The 12,368-nt window shown below is 50.5% G+C and overlaps 1 protein-coding gene across 4 annotated transcripts in view; it reads right to left on the bottom strand.

Annotated features, from left to right (window-relative positions):
- Nucleotides 1–12,368, bottom strand: part of WNT11 (Wnt family member 11) — a 33,149-nt gene that overhangs the window by 12,461 nt on the left and 8,320 nt on the right. For 3 of the 4 annotated variants that reach the window (XM_019530471.1, XM_019530472.1, XM_019530470.1), the window contains 3 exons: nt 7,969–8,204; nt 6,607–6,884; nt 4,398–4,690 (listed from right to left, as the gene is read on the bottom strand). In XM_019530471.1, coding sequence (XP_019386016.1) covers nt 4,398–4,690; nt 6,607–6,884; nt 7,969–8,204 — 807 coding nt within the window. The remainder of the gene's footprint in view (nt 1–4,397; nt 4,691–6,606; nt 6,885–7,968; nt 8,205–12,368) is intronic. The other variant, XM_019530473.1, reaches the window with a different exon arrangement.

The following is a 12,368-nucleotide window of genomic DNA, read 5'->3' as shown; positions in this document are numbered from 1 at the left end:
GCGCACACTCGATTAATTGAGTCTGGTCTGTACGCGAGCTGGTGCGCACTGCGCTGTGTTGCGTCCAGTTGTATAAGTGGCAAAATGTGTGCCAGCGCACGGGAAATGGTGGCGGTGCACTTTTGAGTTAAAACACCTTCAACATGTTTTAGTGCAAAAGGGTACCGCCGCCATTTTCTCAGCGCTGATGCGCCTATTTCTGCTTATACAACTGCATGCGTCACTTTTATTAAAAGCACCCGGCGCTGCGGCACAAGCACGTGTACAAGCGCCCTTTGAGTTTAGCCAGTCAGGCCTAAGCCTAATTGTGCGGGTGTAAATTTTGAGCCCTCCCCATTTTGAGATCACTTCTAATTTCAATGCCCAACTGTATGATAGTCCAGGGGGACTTTAAAAACAATCCCAGGCTTATTCAAAAAAAAAAAAGGCCCAGTATTTCCTTGAAAGCCTTTTTGACTGCCCCTGGTCCAAATGCCGTGTGAAAGTTTTCACTTAGCTCCGCTACAAAGTAACTCCATTCCCAGATACTCAGAAACGCACAATTCGGGTAAGCAATGGGAGGGATGATTAGACAAATGCTAGACGGCAGAGATAGGAAAGGCTGATTGGTTTCCCATCCACCTGCCAGTGCAAGACCATTTCCTATAGGGTAAAAATGAAGCCCAGTCTATTCAGAGCAACGGAAGTTTGCCAGGAGCCTCCTACTTTATCCCCAAACCCCATTTTACATCGCTTTAATTACCAGGATGTACACACACGTGTGTATGCGCGTGCGTGGGGGGCCGTATCCCATTTTGACACGATCCAAAAGAACGATCCTATTTTCCTTCTAATTCAAACTAATGGCCCAATTCTAAAAAGCAAGCCGTTCCTCAGAAACTGCACCACTTAATACCGGTGGTAGGAAAATTAGATTGTGTAAAAGGGCCTTACGTCATGAACCAGCTTATTCCCCACCTTTCGCTTGATTCCTTTTTGTGTTGCCTTATGAATTTCCCAAACCCCGCCGTCCGTTAGCAGCACTAATTAGCAAATAGCTCTTGGGTTAAGAGCCCGGGAATGAGCTCATAGTCCCGGCTCATGTAACACAACCTAAAATAACAAGATGGGACACACAATGCAGGGAGGCCTGGTTGTTGAGGGACCTGCAGCGTGTCCGTCTCCTCCGTGTGCTTTTAAACGGAGCCAAAGAGCTGCAAAATTATCTGCCAAGCTCTGCTCGTGGTTGGGAAGGGGGTGCAATGTGCTCACGGGCTCTGTGTTACGTAGGGGTGCAGAGGAGAGGCAAAGATAAGGGCGCACGGAGAGCAAGCCCCAGCGTCCAACGCCTCCTGTGCGCCGCTGGCAGTGCTGCCAAGGACAAACACGTTTCTCCTCCGAGTGGCCAAAAAATGAGAGCGAGTGGGTGGGTGCAGGGTGAAGAGAGAAACAGGCTGTGGGACTTCTTTGGAAACTCCTTTTCACTGCATTGGCTTTAGAGCTCCTAAAAAAAAAAAAGGCAGGCTTGAGAGAAACAGCTATGTCTCCTGAAAGCGAAAAGGAATAAAATATTAAGAGGCCTTTGGGACTCTACTTATAAAATCAAACCTGTATGGAATATTTCCATGTGAACATTAAATATCTCTGTGTAAGAAGTGTGAACCATATATTTTTTCCCCCCCTCTACATAACAGCACTCTTCTGTGCCTCTCTGCCATGACACCCTACCGCTCTGTTACCTGCCAGGCTAGAACGGGGCCGCTGCATTTAAAAGGTATTACATGTGCTCTCCGAAAGAAAAAAAAATAGTGGTGGGGGTGGAAAAAAAAGCATCCGCCGGAGAGTGAAGAGGCTTGGATTAGCTACTACGAAGCCCGTCGGGGAGCACAGATGGATCAGGAGACGTATTGTGTGGATTTTACACCTATTTCCTTTGCTAATTCAGTACAGAAACCGTGCTGCGAGGGCAAAGCTTGCATTACATGGTACTTTGCAGACTCCTGTTCTGGGATGCTGGACATCTTCCGGACAAGCAGACCACGAACAACTGTGCAAATTAATTTACAGACATAGCACCTGGCTTCTAAGGCTACTAGGCAAGTGGGGAAATCACCGCAGCATTTTATCTCTGCCATCCTCCCCGCTGCTTCTGTCAGCCGTCTCTGGCCCCACATTGTCCGAAAAACATCTCTTTAAGAAACTCCCTTCAAAAATCACCACCTCCAATGTCACCATCTTGAGCCCCTGATGCTCCCACCATCTGTCTCATGTCCAGGGGACCCTTCTCTACCAGCCGCACATCACCACTAGCCCCAGGATGGTGACAGAGCTGGCATCCTTCTCGTGCCCAACCAGGCTGAAAAGCCCAATTTAAAACACCCCCGGACAAAACTTATTGAGAAAATGAAATGCCATACAAGATTCATGCTGGTTCAACCTGAACATCCCATTCAGACACATGTAAAATATCTAGTTTTAATGTGGACCCCTTTTTATTTTTTTTAAATGAATGTACCATAAAATGCAAAGTAAAAAGTCATTCTGAAACCAAAAACCAAAGGCTTTTGTGAAATAAAGTCAACTTTTTCTAGCAATTATTTGCAAACAAAATGTTGTCAAACTGGATACGATTCCTTGAAAAGTTTTGAGTTCATCTAAATGGGGGGTTTTCCCCACCCGAAACCTGTCCCAGACAGCTGGACTGACTACAGATGTTGCCTGACTCTTCTTTGTTTGCTTAGCATGATCCCACCATCAGCCAGAGGAGCAAAAGATGCCTAGCCCTCAGCTTAGGACAAGGTGGTAAGCACCAGTTCCTGACGGCTTCAGGAAAGTAACCCTTCCATAGCTCTCCAGAGCAGTCCAACCAGTCGTGGTCATCGCTTTTAGTCCCAGTTGGCAAAGTGAAAATCTAGTTGCCCCACAACATCAGAGACTCCTGAGCCACCCTACGACGTGTGCCACCCATGCACCATCTCCTTCTAGTCGGCTCGATCAGGCCAGAATCCTTCTGAGAAGTATCTCGGTTCTGGAGAAGGGAGTGCTTTCCACACCCCAGAAGCGAGGTTTCATGGGATCGTAGGGAAGCAGGACTGGAAGGGCCCTCAGGAAGTCATCTAGTCCAGCCCCCTGCTCAAGCCAGGATGGTCCATGACTAGCTCATCCCAGCCAAGTGTCCAGCCTGCTCTTGAAAACTGCCCAGGATGGAGACTGCACGTCTCTCTCCAGCCTTTTCCAATGCTCGACCTCGCTCACAGTCAGAAAGTTCCTCCTAATCTCCAGCCTAAATTTCCCCGGCTGCAGGTTGAAGCCGTTGCTCCTATTCCTGTCCCCCAAAGCCAAAAAGAAAAGCCCATCTCCATCCTCTCTGTAACCACCTTTCATGTATTTGAAGACTACAAATACAAATGGTTTGGTAGTATTGGATCAATTATAATAGTGCAGGCCACAAATTAGCCCCACACCCTCCCCAAGGACCACTTTGATCCCCTTCCTCTGCCTGATCTGCTACTCTTGATTTCTGCTCCCTGTCTGATCTCCTGCTCTGCTTTCTGCTTCCTGCCCTACCTGCTGCTGTGCTGCCTGTCCCCTCCCTGCTCTGCCACACGTCACATACGTGACCTATGTGGCCTTTTGCCACAGATGGACCACTTCAAACTATATAATGGGCAGAGATATTAGGTTTGGGGGCACAAAATGCTCTGCCTCAGGTCTGTCCTAATCCCCAGATCTACGTTTCCCCCATCAACACCCCCTATTTCAATATCATATTTATGTACTGAACCAAAGCACATAGCCTCGATCACTAATGGGCCTATATCATTTATTAAAAATCTTTTTGCTACAGCGGAGCTTTGTCCGAGGCAGGGGAGAGTGAATCAAGGCAAGACTAAAGGACTCGATGATCCCAGAGGTATCTTCACTCCTTACAGTCCCTCTAGCATTGCAATGATGGGATCATATAGCACAAGGTTGATGCTCACACACTGTGTCCTCTCCTCTCCCCTCATGAGGCTTGTCCCAGACACTTGTCACAAGCCCCAGAGGTGTTTGCCTAAATTAAACCAATGGCAGCAGTCTCCAGCTTCAAGAAGGAGATGACACCTGCAAGTAGGCAGTGTAGGTGCTGCTGTCTTATCCCAGCCTCGTGCATGGAGAGAAGCTGAACCTGAACTGGGAGGTACCCTTGACATCTCTGATCTCGCGGGGGCACTGCACGTTCAGCTCAGTACCTGCCACTGGCTGCTCCTGTGTGTATATTGAAGGGTGGGGGGAGTCACAGGCTGTGTTACGTATGTGTAGTGTGTAACACACTGACCCTCTCCAGTGGGACACGCCACTTCAACTGGGACACGTCCCTGCCACGTGGCAGCGGGAAACCCGAGAGTACAACCACAAGCTGCCCCTTGAGTTGTTACCTGTCTTGTGTCCCGTGAGATCCCACTTTTTCATTCTTCATGCAGAAGTCAGGTGAGCTCTGCAGGTAAATCAGCTCCGTCTCTTTAACCGGCCTGATGTCGATATCCTTTGGCACCAGATACTTGCGAGTTCCCATGGGTCTGTGCACCACCTTGGTGGCCGACAAGTACTTGTTTTTGAGATCCTGAGCAATGTCCCTCAATTCTTGAAGACCCTTCCAGCAGGTCTTGATAGAACAGGACCCAGATACTCCATGGCACTTACATTTCATCTCCAGAGAGGCCTTGAGGACCTGGGAAAAAGAAGCAGAGGGTTACAAAGTGACCTCCTCCTCACTAAGAACTTCCCAGGAGATGATCAAGGAGTCAACGTCTTAAACATAATCCTTAAGAATATAAGGACAGAAGATGTGCCAGACTGGGTCAGACCACTCGTCCCTCTAGCCCAGTTTCCTGTCTCCAACAGTGACAGAAGTGGATACTCAAGGGACAGCACTAAACCAGATAGATTTAGAGTGATCTATCCCCTATCCATTATCCTCCCTGGCATCTACCACTATTGGTGTAGAGATGCCAGAGGAAGCACTCCAGCCACTCAGTTCAGCAGCTGCTAACAGATCTATCAATCGACATGAAATCTGTGCCTCCGACATGCCGCCAGAGCTCAGATTTATCCAGATCCCAGGTGAGCCATAGCAAAGAACTGCTATATTACACATGAAAACATTGACTTTGCTTTTGCTGTTTGCATTATTCCCAGAATACAACAAGAGGGATCTCTGCACCCTGAACAGAGCCATGCCCCTTGACGCCAGTCAAAAGGGTTAGCCCCAAATTGGATCCAAGACATTCAGGAGCAAGCATGAAAAGAGATGTGGTGCTGTGGTCAGAGCACAGGAGGTAGGGACTTCCTCTGCGGCCATGGACAAGACTCTCGGCGCTCTGCGTTATGACTCGCACCTGGGGCATTTGGCAAGCGGGCAGGGGAACGGCAGCGAACAGCTACGGAGGTGCCCTACAGGGGCTATTCCAGCCCCGTGCCTGGAGCAGCATACTCAGGCGCCCACGGGAGACAGAGAGGACCACGGCATTATATGGGCTACCCTCCTTCCCACACCCTTCGGCTCCAGGCGAGCGGAGCTGTGCACCACGCAGTGTCTGTGCAGGCCGAGTGACGCGGGCATCCAGCTCCACTCGTGCAGAGGAACGCACTGAAAGGGAACCTCAAAAAAAGCCTCTGCAGCCCCAGGGGGAGGAGGAGATTTCACCCCCTCCTTCCTGCAACTCCGTCTCCTCGCTGGCGGAGGGCTGCTCGTGCAGGCAAAGTGCCAGCATTAATTTGGAAATGAAGTGCATTTGAGAAGCAGAGCCAGACGCCAGGCTCTGTCAGGCACCTCCAGAAGTGCTCCCATGATTGGGGAATCAGCACTACTGACCCCCACAAGCTGCTGCGAGGCAGCTGCTGCTCTGCTCCTTTCTCACACAACGGGCCCGAGCATTTGTTGTGGGTGCAAAGCACTTGGCTAGTGTTAACTTGTTGCTCCACACAGTGAGGAGCATGGGGAAAGCATGGGGAAACTGAGGTAGGGCAGTGAAATGACCCATACTATATCACACAAGGAGTCAGGGCCAGAGTCGAAATAGGGATTCAGGACCCAGCACCTGATGCTGTGTTCAGGCCTCCGAACCACTAAGAAACGTGTATTTATGTGCCATAGCTTGCAAAGGAAGAGGAAGCAGTCCAGGCAACTGCCAAGACCTTGAGGGTCCTGAAGTCAAGTCCATACCCTGCCACAGACTTCCTGCGTGGCCTGGGGCAAGTTTCTTAGCCTCCGTTTCCGCTCTGGAACATGGGATCACAGTGTTACCCTTCCTCACGGATATGTTGCCCACACACTGCGGTAACAGAGGCCAGGGGAGTAGCTTAGTCCATGCCAGAAGGGAGACTTGAATCGAGGAGTTCCTGGTGCCCAGCCCAGGCTACATGACCACATCTCTTTCCTGGTTTTATGAACATGAGCGTACACAGGCATTATTCTCCCAGAGGCTGCATTAGCATTTCTGCAATGCTTACGCAGGCCGACAGAGTTCAGAGTGCTCTGGGAAAAAGGCCTGTGTCGGTCACTAGCTGGCAGAGACACTGAACATCACAAAGCCACCAAGCACTACAGATGATGGTACAATGACAATAACTCTCTTGGATGGTTACCTGTCTCCCTACTTCACTGTTGTGCAGATGCATCAGCTTATTGGCTTGTGATCCTGATTTTTTCATCTTCATGGGAGCATCTGAAAATTTGGACCCCATGATAAGACCATAGTTGAGGTTGTCAGCACATCCTCCCCATCGATACCCAGGTCCAGGTGTCTCACCTGGGATGGGACCACAGGAACAGCCAGGGAGGTCCCCCGTGGTGCAGGCCCTGGCAATAGTGTGGCTGATGGCAGCAGCGGAGAGGGCATATACAAATGCTGACTCCCTTGTGCCTGCAAGACAAGAAAATTGCAAGTCAGCTGGCAATGCTAATGTGCTGCACTACCCAGCCCTTGCCCCTGCCCCATTCCCAGCCCCTGCTCCTGCCCTAGAAAGTGGGCCTCTATCACAGACAAAGTGGAGAAGCAAAACAGGATTGTTTTCCCCCCTATAACCAAAGAACGGGGCTGTCATAGGCACTTGGGGCTTCAGTACTATCAGCAAGTAACCCAGGCAGTTGTCTGGGTGGGCGACACTGCAGGCATTTAAGTAGCAGGCCGGTGTGGGATAGGGATGAAGCCAATTCTCAGACGTATCAGCCCTATTTGAGAATGGGGACACGCAGCACAGTTACAGCCAACTCTACTTCACTTGGTCCTGGAACAATTTGCTGCTACGGTTTAATTCACCGCTGTCCTGCTTCTCTGCCAGTGTGCGTCCGTCCCCACCTCTGCACTGTCAACTCCTTGCAGGTGGTCCCCACTGGATAAAGCCACCATGACTTGCATTCCCCTTGGAGCGGCGAGCTCACCAGAGTTAATGTGCGGTGCAGTAATTTGTCCCCGGTTTTACTGTGCAGTAAATATGTGCTGTAGTGAGGAGGAGACACCCAACCTGCTCTCCCGATCCGAGTCTGCAGCAGGCGCTGTGATAGCACTGGCCACGAGGTGGCAGGAGAGTCTGCTTGCATTGCTCAGCGAGGGGCGTGCACACATGACCGCTGCATCAGTGTAACTTTCCCCAGGGTAAGTCTTCCTCCGCACTCTCCAGGGGATAAGGACCCCAAAACGGACTGGCTTCCACCAGCACGATGGTGTCCACTCCAGTTTTACCGTGGAGTAACATCAAAGTACTCCGGAGTAAATGCATTACGTGCGTGCCCCCTGAGAGTGATACGGCAGCCGAGTACAGTGTCAGGCCCAATTCAGAATGGGACAGAGATGTACAGTCCCTTCCCCATTTGCAGTGAGGTCCCCATGACCTCCTTCATTGCTTAGGGCTCTTGTTCCCACACCTACACGCACACCCCAGCTGCCCCCTGACCCTTGGCCACCTCTTAATGCCCAGCAAATCCTGGAGGGTAGCTCTGCCTTTTACCTCTCTCTAAATCCAGCAGGTAGTTAGGGGCCAGCTCAATGGAGGAGCAGTTCCAGCGCATGTCGGAAAACGTTTTGCGGCATGTCTTTATCACTTCTCGCGCCGCCTGGATGATGGTTTGCATGAGCTCTAGGTTGCTGCGGCACAGCTGCACTTGGGACATTACCAGGCCTTCCAGCTGTTTGCAATGCTGGGTCTGATTCAGGGCAAGGACCGGGGGAGTCTTGGATAACGCTCTGAGAACAAAAAAAAAAAACACCCACCACCACCAAAGCCATTAGAAAGTGATCCATCAGTCCAGCCTTAGCTTCACTCTGTGATATGCCTCCCATCCACCTGCAGACCGTTTGTCTTGGACGTAACATCCCCTCCCCCTTCCTGTCTATAGCAAACATTTCAATCTATTTAAAGGTTGCCAAAAAGCAGGCTGAGAAAGCATGCCGATTCTTCAGGAAGGCCATCAGCTGGGAGAGGAAGACGACAAGCCTCCCCAAAGACAGAAAAATGACCCATCAGTTGCACGATAATATATAGCTGGATCTCCCAAGGCTGCAGTCTTAAGAAAGCAAGCAATGTAGGCGTTATCAGTTTTCTGCATTCAGAATCCATCTTGCACACCCCTCAAAGGATTACGCAAAATGTCAAGGCATGAATCATGGAGAAAATCCCCTGCTAGGGCTGGAAGAAAAAGCAATTGAGTTTCCAAAAAAACAAACAAACCCACCCTCATGCTCTGCCTTTGAATCCAAGCAAACCACTTCCCCTGTTCTACTGCCATTGCACTGAGATACAGGTAGATCCCGATAAAACCCACGGCAAAAGTCGAATGATAGCACTGGGGAGAGAGTAGCCTGGGCCAAGTCGAGAGTTATTCCAAAACACCAGGGCCTGTTACCGTGAAGCAATGCAAGACCCTACCTTACACCATGGGCATGGGCTCATCTATTTTGGGATTCTTTCCACACCAGCAACTACTCAACAGCAGTGCAAGCTATTTGTGGGATGCAGCCCCGTAGGTGCGCAGTGCTTTCCCAGGCACCCACAGGCCACTGATTGGAGCCCAGAGCCAAATGTCTCTGGTGTCTTTATGATCCAGCTAGGAAGGCCATAAGTGTTACTGATTCTCATAAAAAATGACTTTATAACTCACAGCATCAGGAGCTGGTGAATGGCCCTGCTCAGATCAGCAAAGGAGCAGCCCAAAATCCTGCTTCCTTCTACCTGCGTTATAGGAGCTGCGTGCTAGCCTCATCCCATACCCAGCCACGTCTGCTAGGCGAATTGTGACGATGAACGGATGCATTCATGGGCAGATTTTATTTCCAGCGGCAGCAGCGACGTGCTTCGCTCTCTGCAAAGCAGAACTAGAAAGGGGCCCCAACCCTTTACCTTTTTTGCTCATCCCCACCCTTGGAGCATTCCCATCCACATCTGGATGTCGCACAGCTGGACCTTCTCTCAGCCACCGGCTGAACGCAGTGCTCACACCCCAACAGGGTATGGATTTCAAGGCCAATTCCCCACCCCCTGTCCACGGCTGCATGTGTCTGTCACTCTCCCCTCCCTCCCCACCAGCCTGTGTAGCAGAAAAGCGCCATTGCTTGCTAGAGCCGAGCAAATTCTCAATGACAAATGGCCCCGGGCAGATAGAATTGGCACTTCCGGAGTCAGAAAAACGTTTGCAGACGTGGAGGGGGAAAGGGAACCCCTCTGGCTACACATGTGGCCCATGTGATTGTGTCCATTAAGTGCACATGGCCAAGGCACACTGGGAATTAGGCCAGTGAATTCCTAAGAAGTAGAAAGCAGGTGACACATTTGCTCTGGAGTGCAATTCTGCTCTTCCCCCCCCACTTCTGTTCTTCATGCATCCAGGCCCCAAATCATTTGCAGCTAGGCAAAGAAGACTGAAGCAAATTCATCATGATGCACACCAGCCCCTTGCTCTGATGAGCCGCCAAAGTGAGAAAGCCCCACATTTGAGAGGCTTCATGGATTTGGGCCCTAGAGAGTTTTGGCCTTGGAAACCAGCAGGCTTCTTCCCTCAGCTATTGTAATGGAGCACAGGCCAAGAGGAGACTTCTCAAGTTAGAAAGGTCCCAGCCACTAAGGGCATAAGCAGCTCCTGCAATTCCTATGTATAAACAAATGCATGTCCAGGGAGAGCTCTGGGTTCGGGTCTCGGCCCAGCCCAGCAAGGAGAACAGCAGAGAAAGGATGCATGGCCCAGGAATCAGGCAACTAATCTAGAAGCCATGGGCACAAAGCCCTGTTTTCCCGAAAGTATCTTCGGCCAGTCATTGGCCTGTCTGGGGAACCCTTCCCCAGCTTTGAAACGGGGGTGAAAGATCGCTGTCCTTCCATTTAAGAGTGCGGTGCAGATAGATTGGATCGCTAGGAGCCGAGAGCCTCTGCTAATGAGGGTCAGACATCCTGCATTGGTCGCAGCTTCTGGCTTTCAAAGGCAAGCGCTAAACAAAGCACGCTGCAGAAACGCCTGCTCGGTCTTTCCCCTGCTCTTCATGACCAAGCTTTCTCCCTCGAGGTCTCCTCTTGTGTATCTGGAGCTATATGACGGTCGCCATCATGGGCTGGGCAGAGGAAGCACTTCCTGCCAGCTCTGTGTCATGCTGAGTGAGATGGGACTCGATTAGTACAGGCTGACAACTTGGTACTCAGTGGGCACATGTACACGCCGCATTTTTTCAGAGACTCATAGATGTTAGGGTCAGAAAGGACCTCAGTAGCTCATCGAGTCCGACCCCCTGCCCTGGCCTGGAAAGAGCGCTGGGGTCAGACGACCCCAGCTAGGTGCTTGTCCAGTCCTTTTGCCCTTTCATCCCAGCTTGGCAGCTGAGAAGATATTGCATCTCCTCATTGTAGGTGTCTGGACACCTGCTGAGGAGGAGCTGGCCTGTGTAAAACTGAGACAGGGAGAAGTGAAGCCAATGAGAGGTGCTCCATAGATCAGAAAAGCAGGCCTTCAGGAGACAGCCATCTCCTTGTGGCTTAAGTTCAGCGACTAGGCTGGAAATCTGATCCTGAAAATGCATTGGCACCTCTCAGGGACCCACTGAAGAGCTAGTCGGGCAAGTGGCCCATGCCAGCATGAGAATCAGGCCCCAAAGATGGGGGCTGCTAGGGGAACAGCAAATGAATAGACATCGACAGGGCTGCTCAAGTGATATTGCCTCGTTAGTTGGGCTCTGGGTAACGAAGGATTGCCCCATTACCCCTAGAGAAGCCAGATACAGAGGACTGGAATCATCTGAGGAGCACGTGGGTGGGTGAGGAACGAGGATGCTCAGGCTGGGACAAGACCTGATCTGGTCTGTTGTGCGATAGGGCTGTGAAAACAGAAGACCATGAAAGAAGACTGCTGAAATATGGGCAGCACCACAGATGCACTGAGACTATCACAGGGGCAAGGAAGTTTAGTGGTATCTTTGCCTGGACCAATCGTATAGGTGGGAGAACTATTGGACCAGCTTCTAGGCATCACATGCCCTTCCTCAGGTCTAAGTTATCCGACACCTCTCCCAAAGATGCCACTCAACATCCTTGCCCCTCAGACATTTCCTGGACCATCCTGGCCACAGCAAGACTCCAACTCTACAGCATGGGAAATGATCATAGGCAGGGAAGGAGCTGAATGAGCAACTACAGTGACAGCAGGGAATAAGGCAAGGTGTGTGTTAGCGGAGGAAGCTGGGATGTTTCATGGCTCAAGCCAGGAGAAATTGAAGACATTTGGAGAAAGAAAACACTGCAGCCAGGAAGACCCAGGAGGGAAAGGTGGCTGGAAACCATCACAGCTTGGGTCAATGTTAATGGAGCAGGGAGGAGTGTTATTATGAACAGCAATATCAGAGCAAAATGTGCTGCAAAGACTCTTGCATATATCGATAGCGACTTTTATGGATGAGATCTTCTAGACTCTAGAGCGACTTTGCAGGGGATAAGAAAATGGATTCATGGAAGGAGACCGAAGGCGAAGGATTTACAGTGAAGTCAGAAAAAAGAAAGGGGGGTGCATTCGAAATTTAAGCAGAGGAATTCGGTAATTGGTGGCAATTGCTGTTTCTCATTGAGCCAGCCGTGCTCTGGGGAGCCAATAGTGAATAAAACGCAGGATGCAGAAATGGATCTTCTGAACATCTCTCAGGCCTGAGCTTCGTGCCGGGGCTTACGAGAATTTATAATTGGAAACATCTCCGAGCATCAGGAGGCAAATGAAGAGGGTAATGGAAATGGAAAAGAAAACTCATCTTTATTGGAGTTGCTTTCAAGGAGTGAAATGCAGATTTATAAATCACAGATCAGGAATGCAAGGGACCCATGAGGTCATCTAGTCTGTGTCCCTGACGGTCCAGGCCTGGTCTCTCTTGGCTGTGAATTAG

Source organism: Crocodylus porosus, unplaced genomic scaffold, assembly GCF_001723895.1.
Source record: "Crocodylus porosus isolate Cpor-Errol unplaced genomic scaffold, CroPor_comp1, whole genome shotgun sequence".
Classification (NCBI taxonomy): domain Eukaryota; kingdom Metazoa; phylum Chordata; order Crocodylia; family Crocodylidae; genus Crocodylus; species Crocodylus porosus.
The sequence above is the reverse complement of the archived record's forward strand: the minus strand, read 5'-3'. Positions and strand labels throughout refer to the sequence as shown.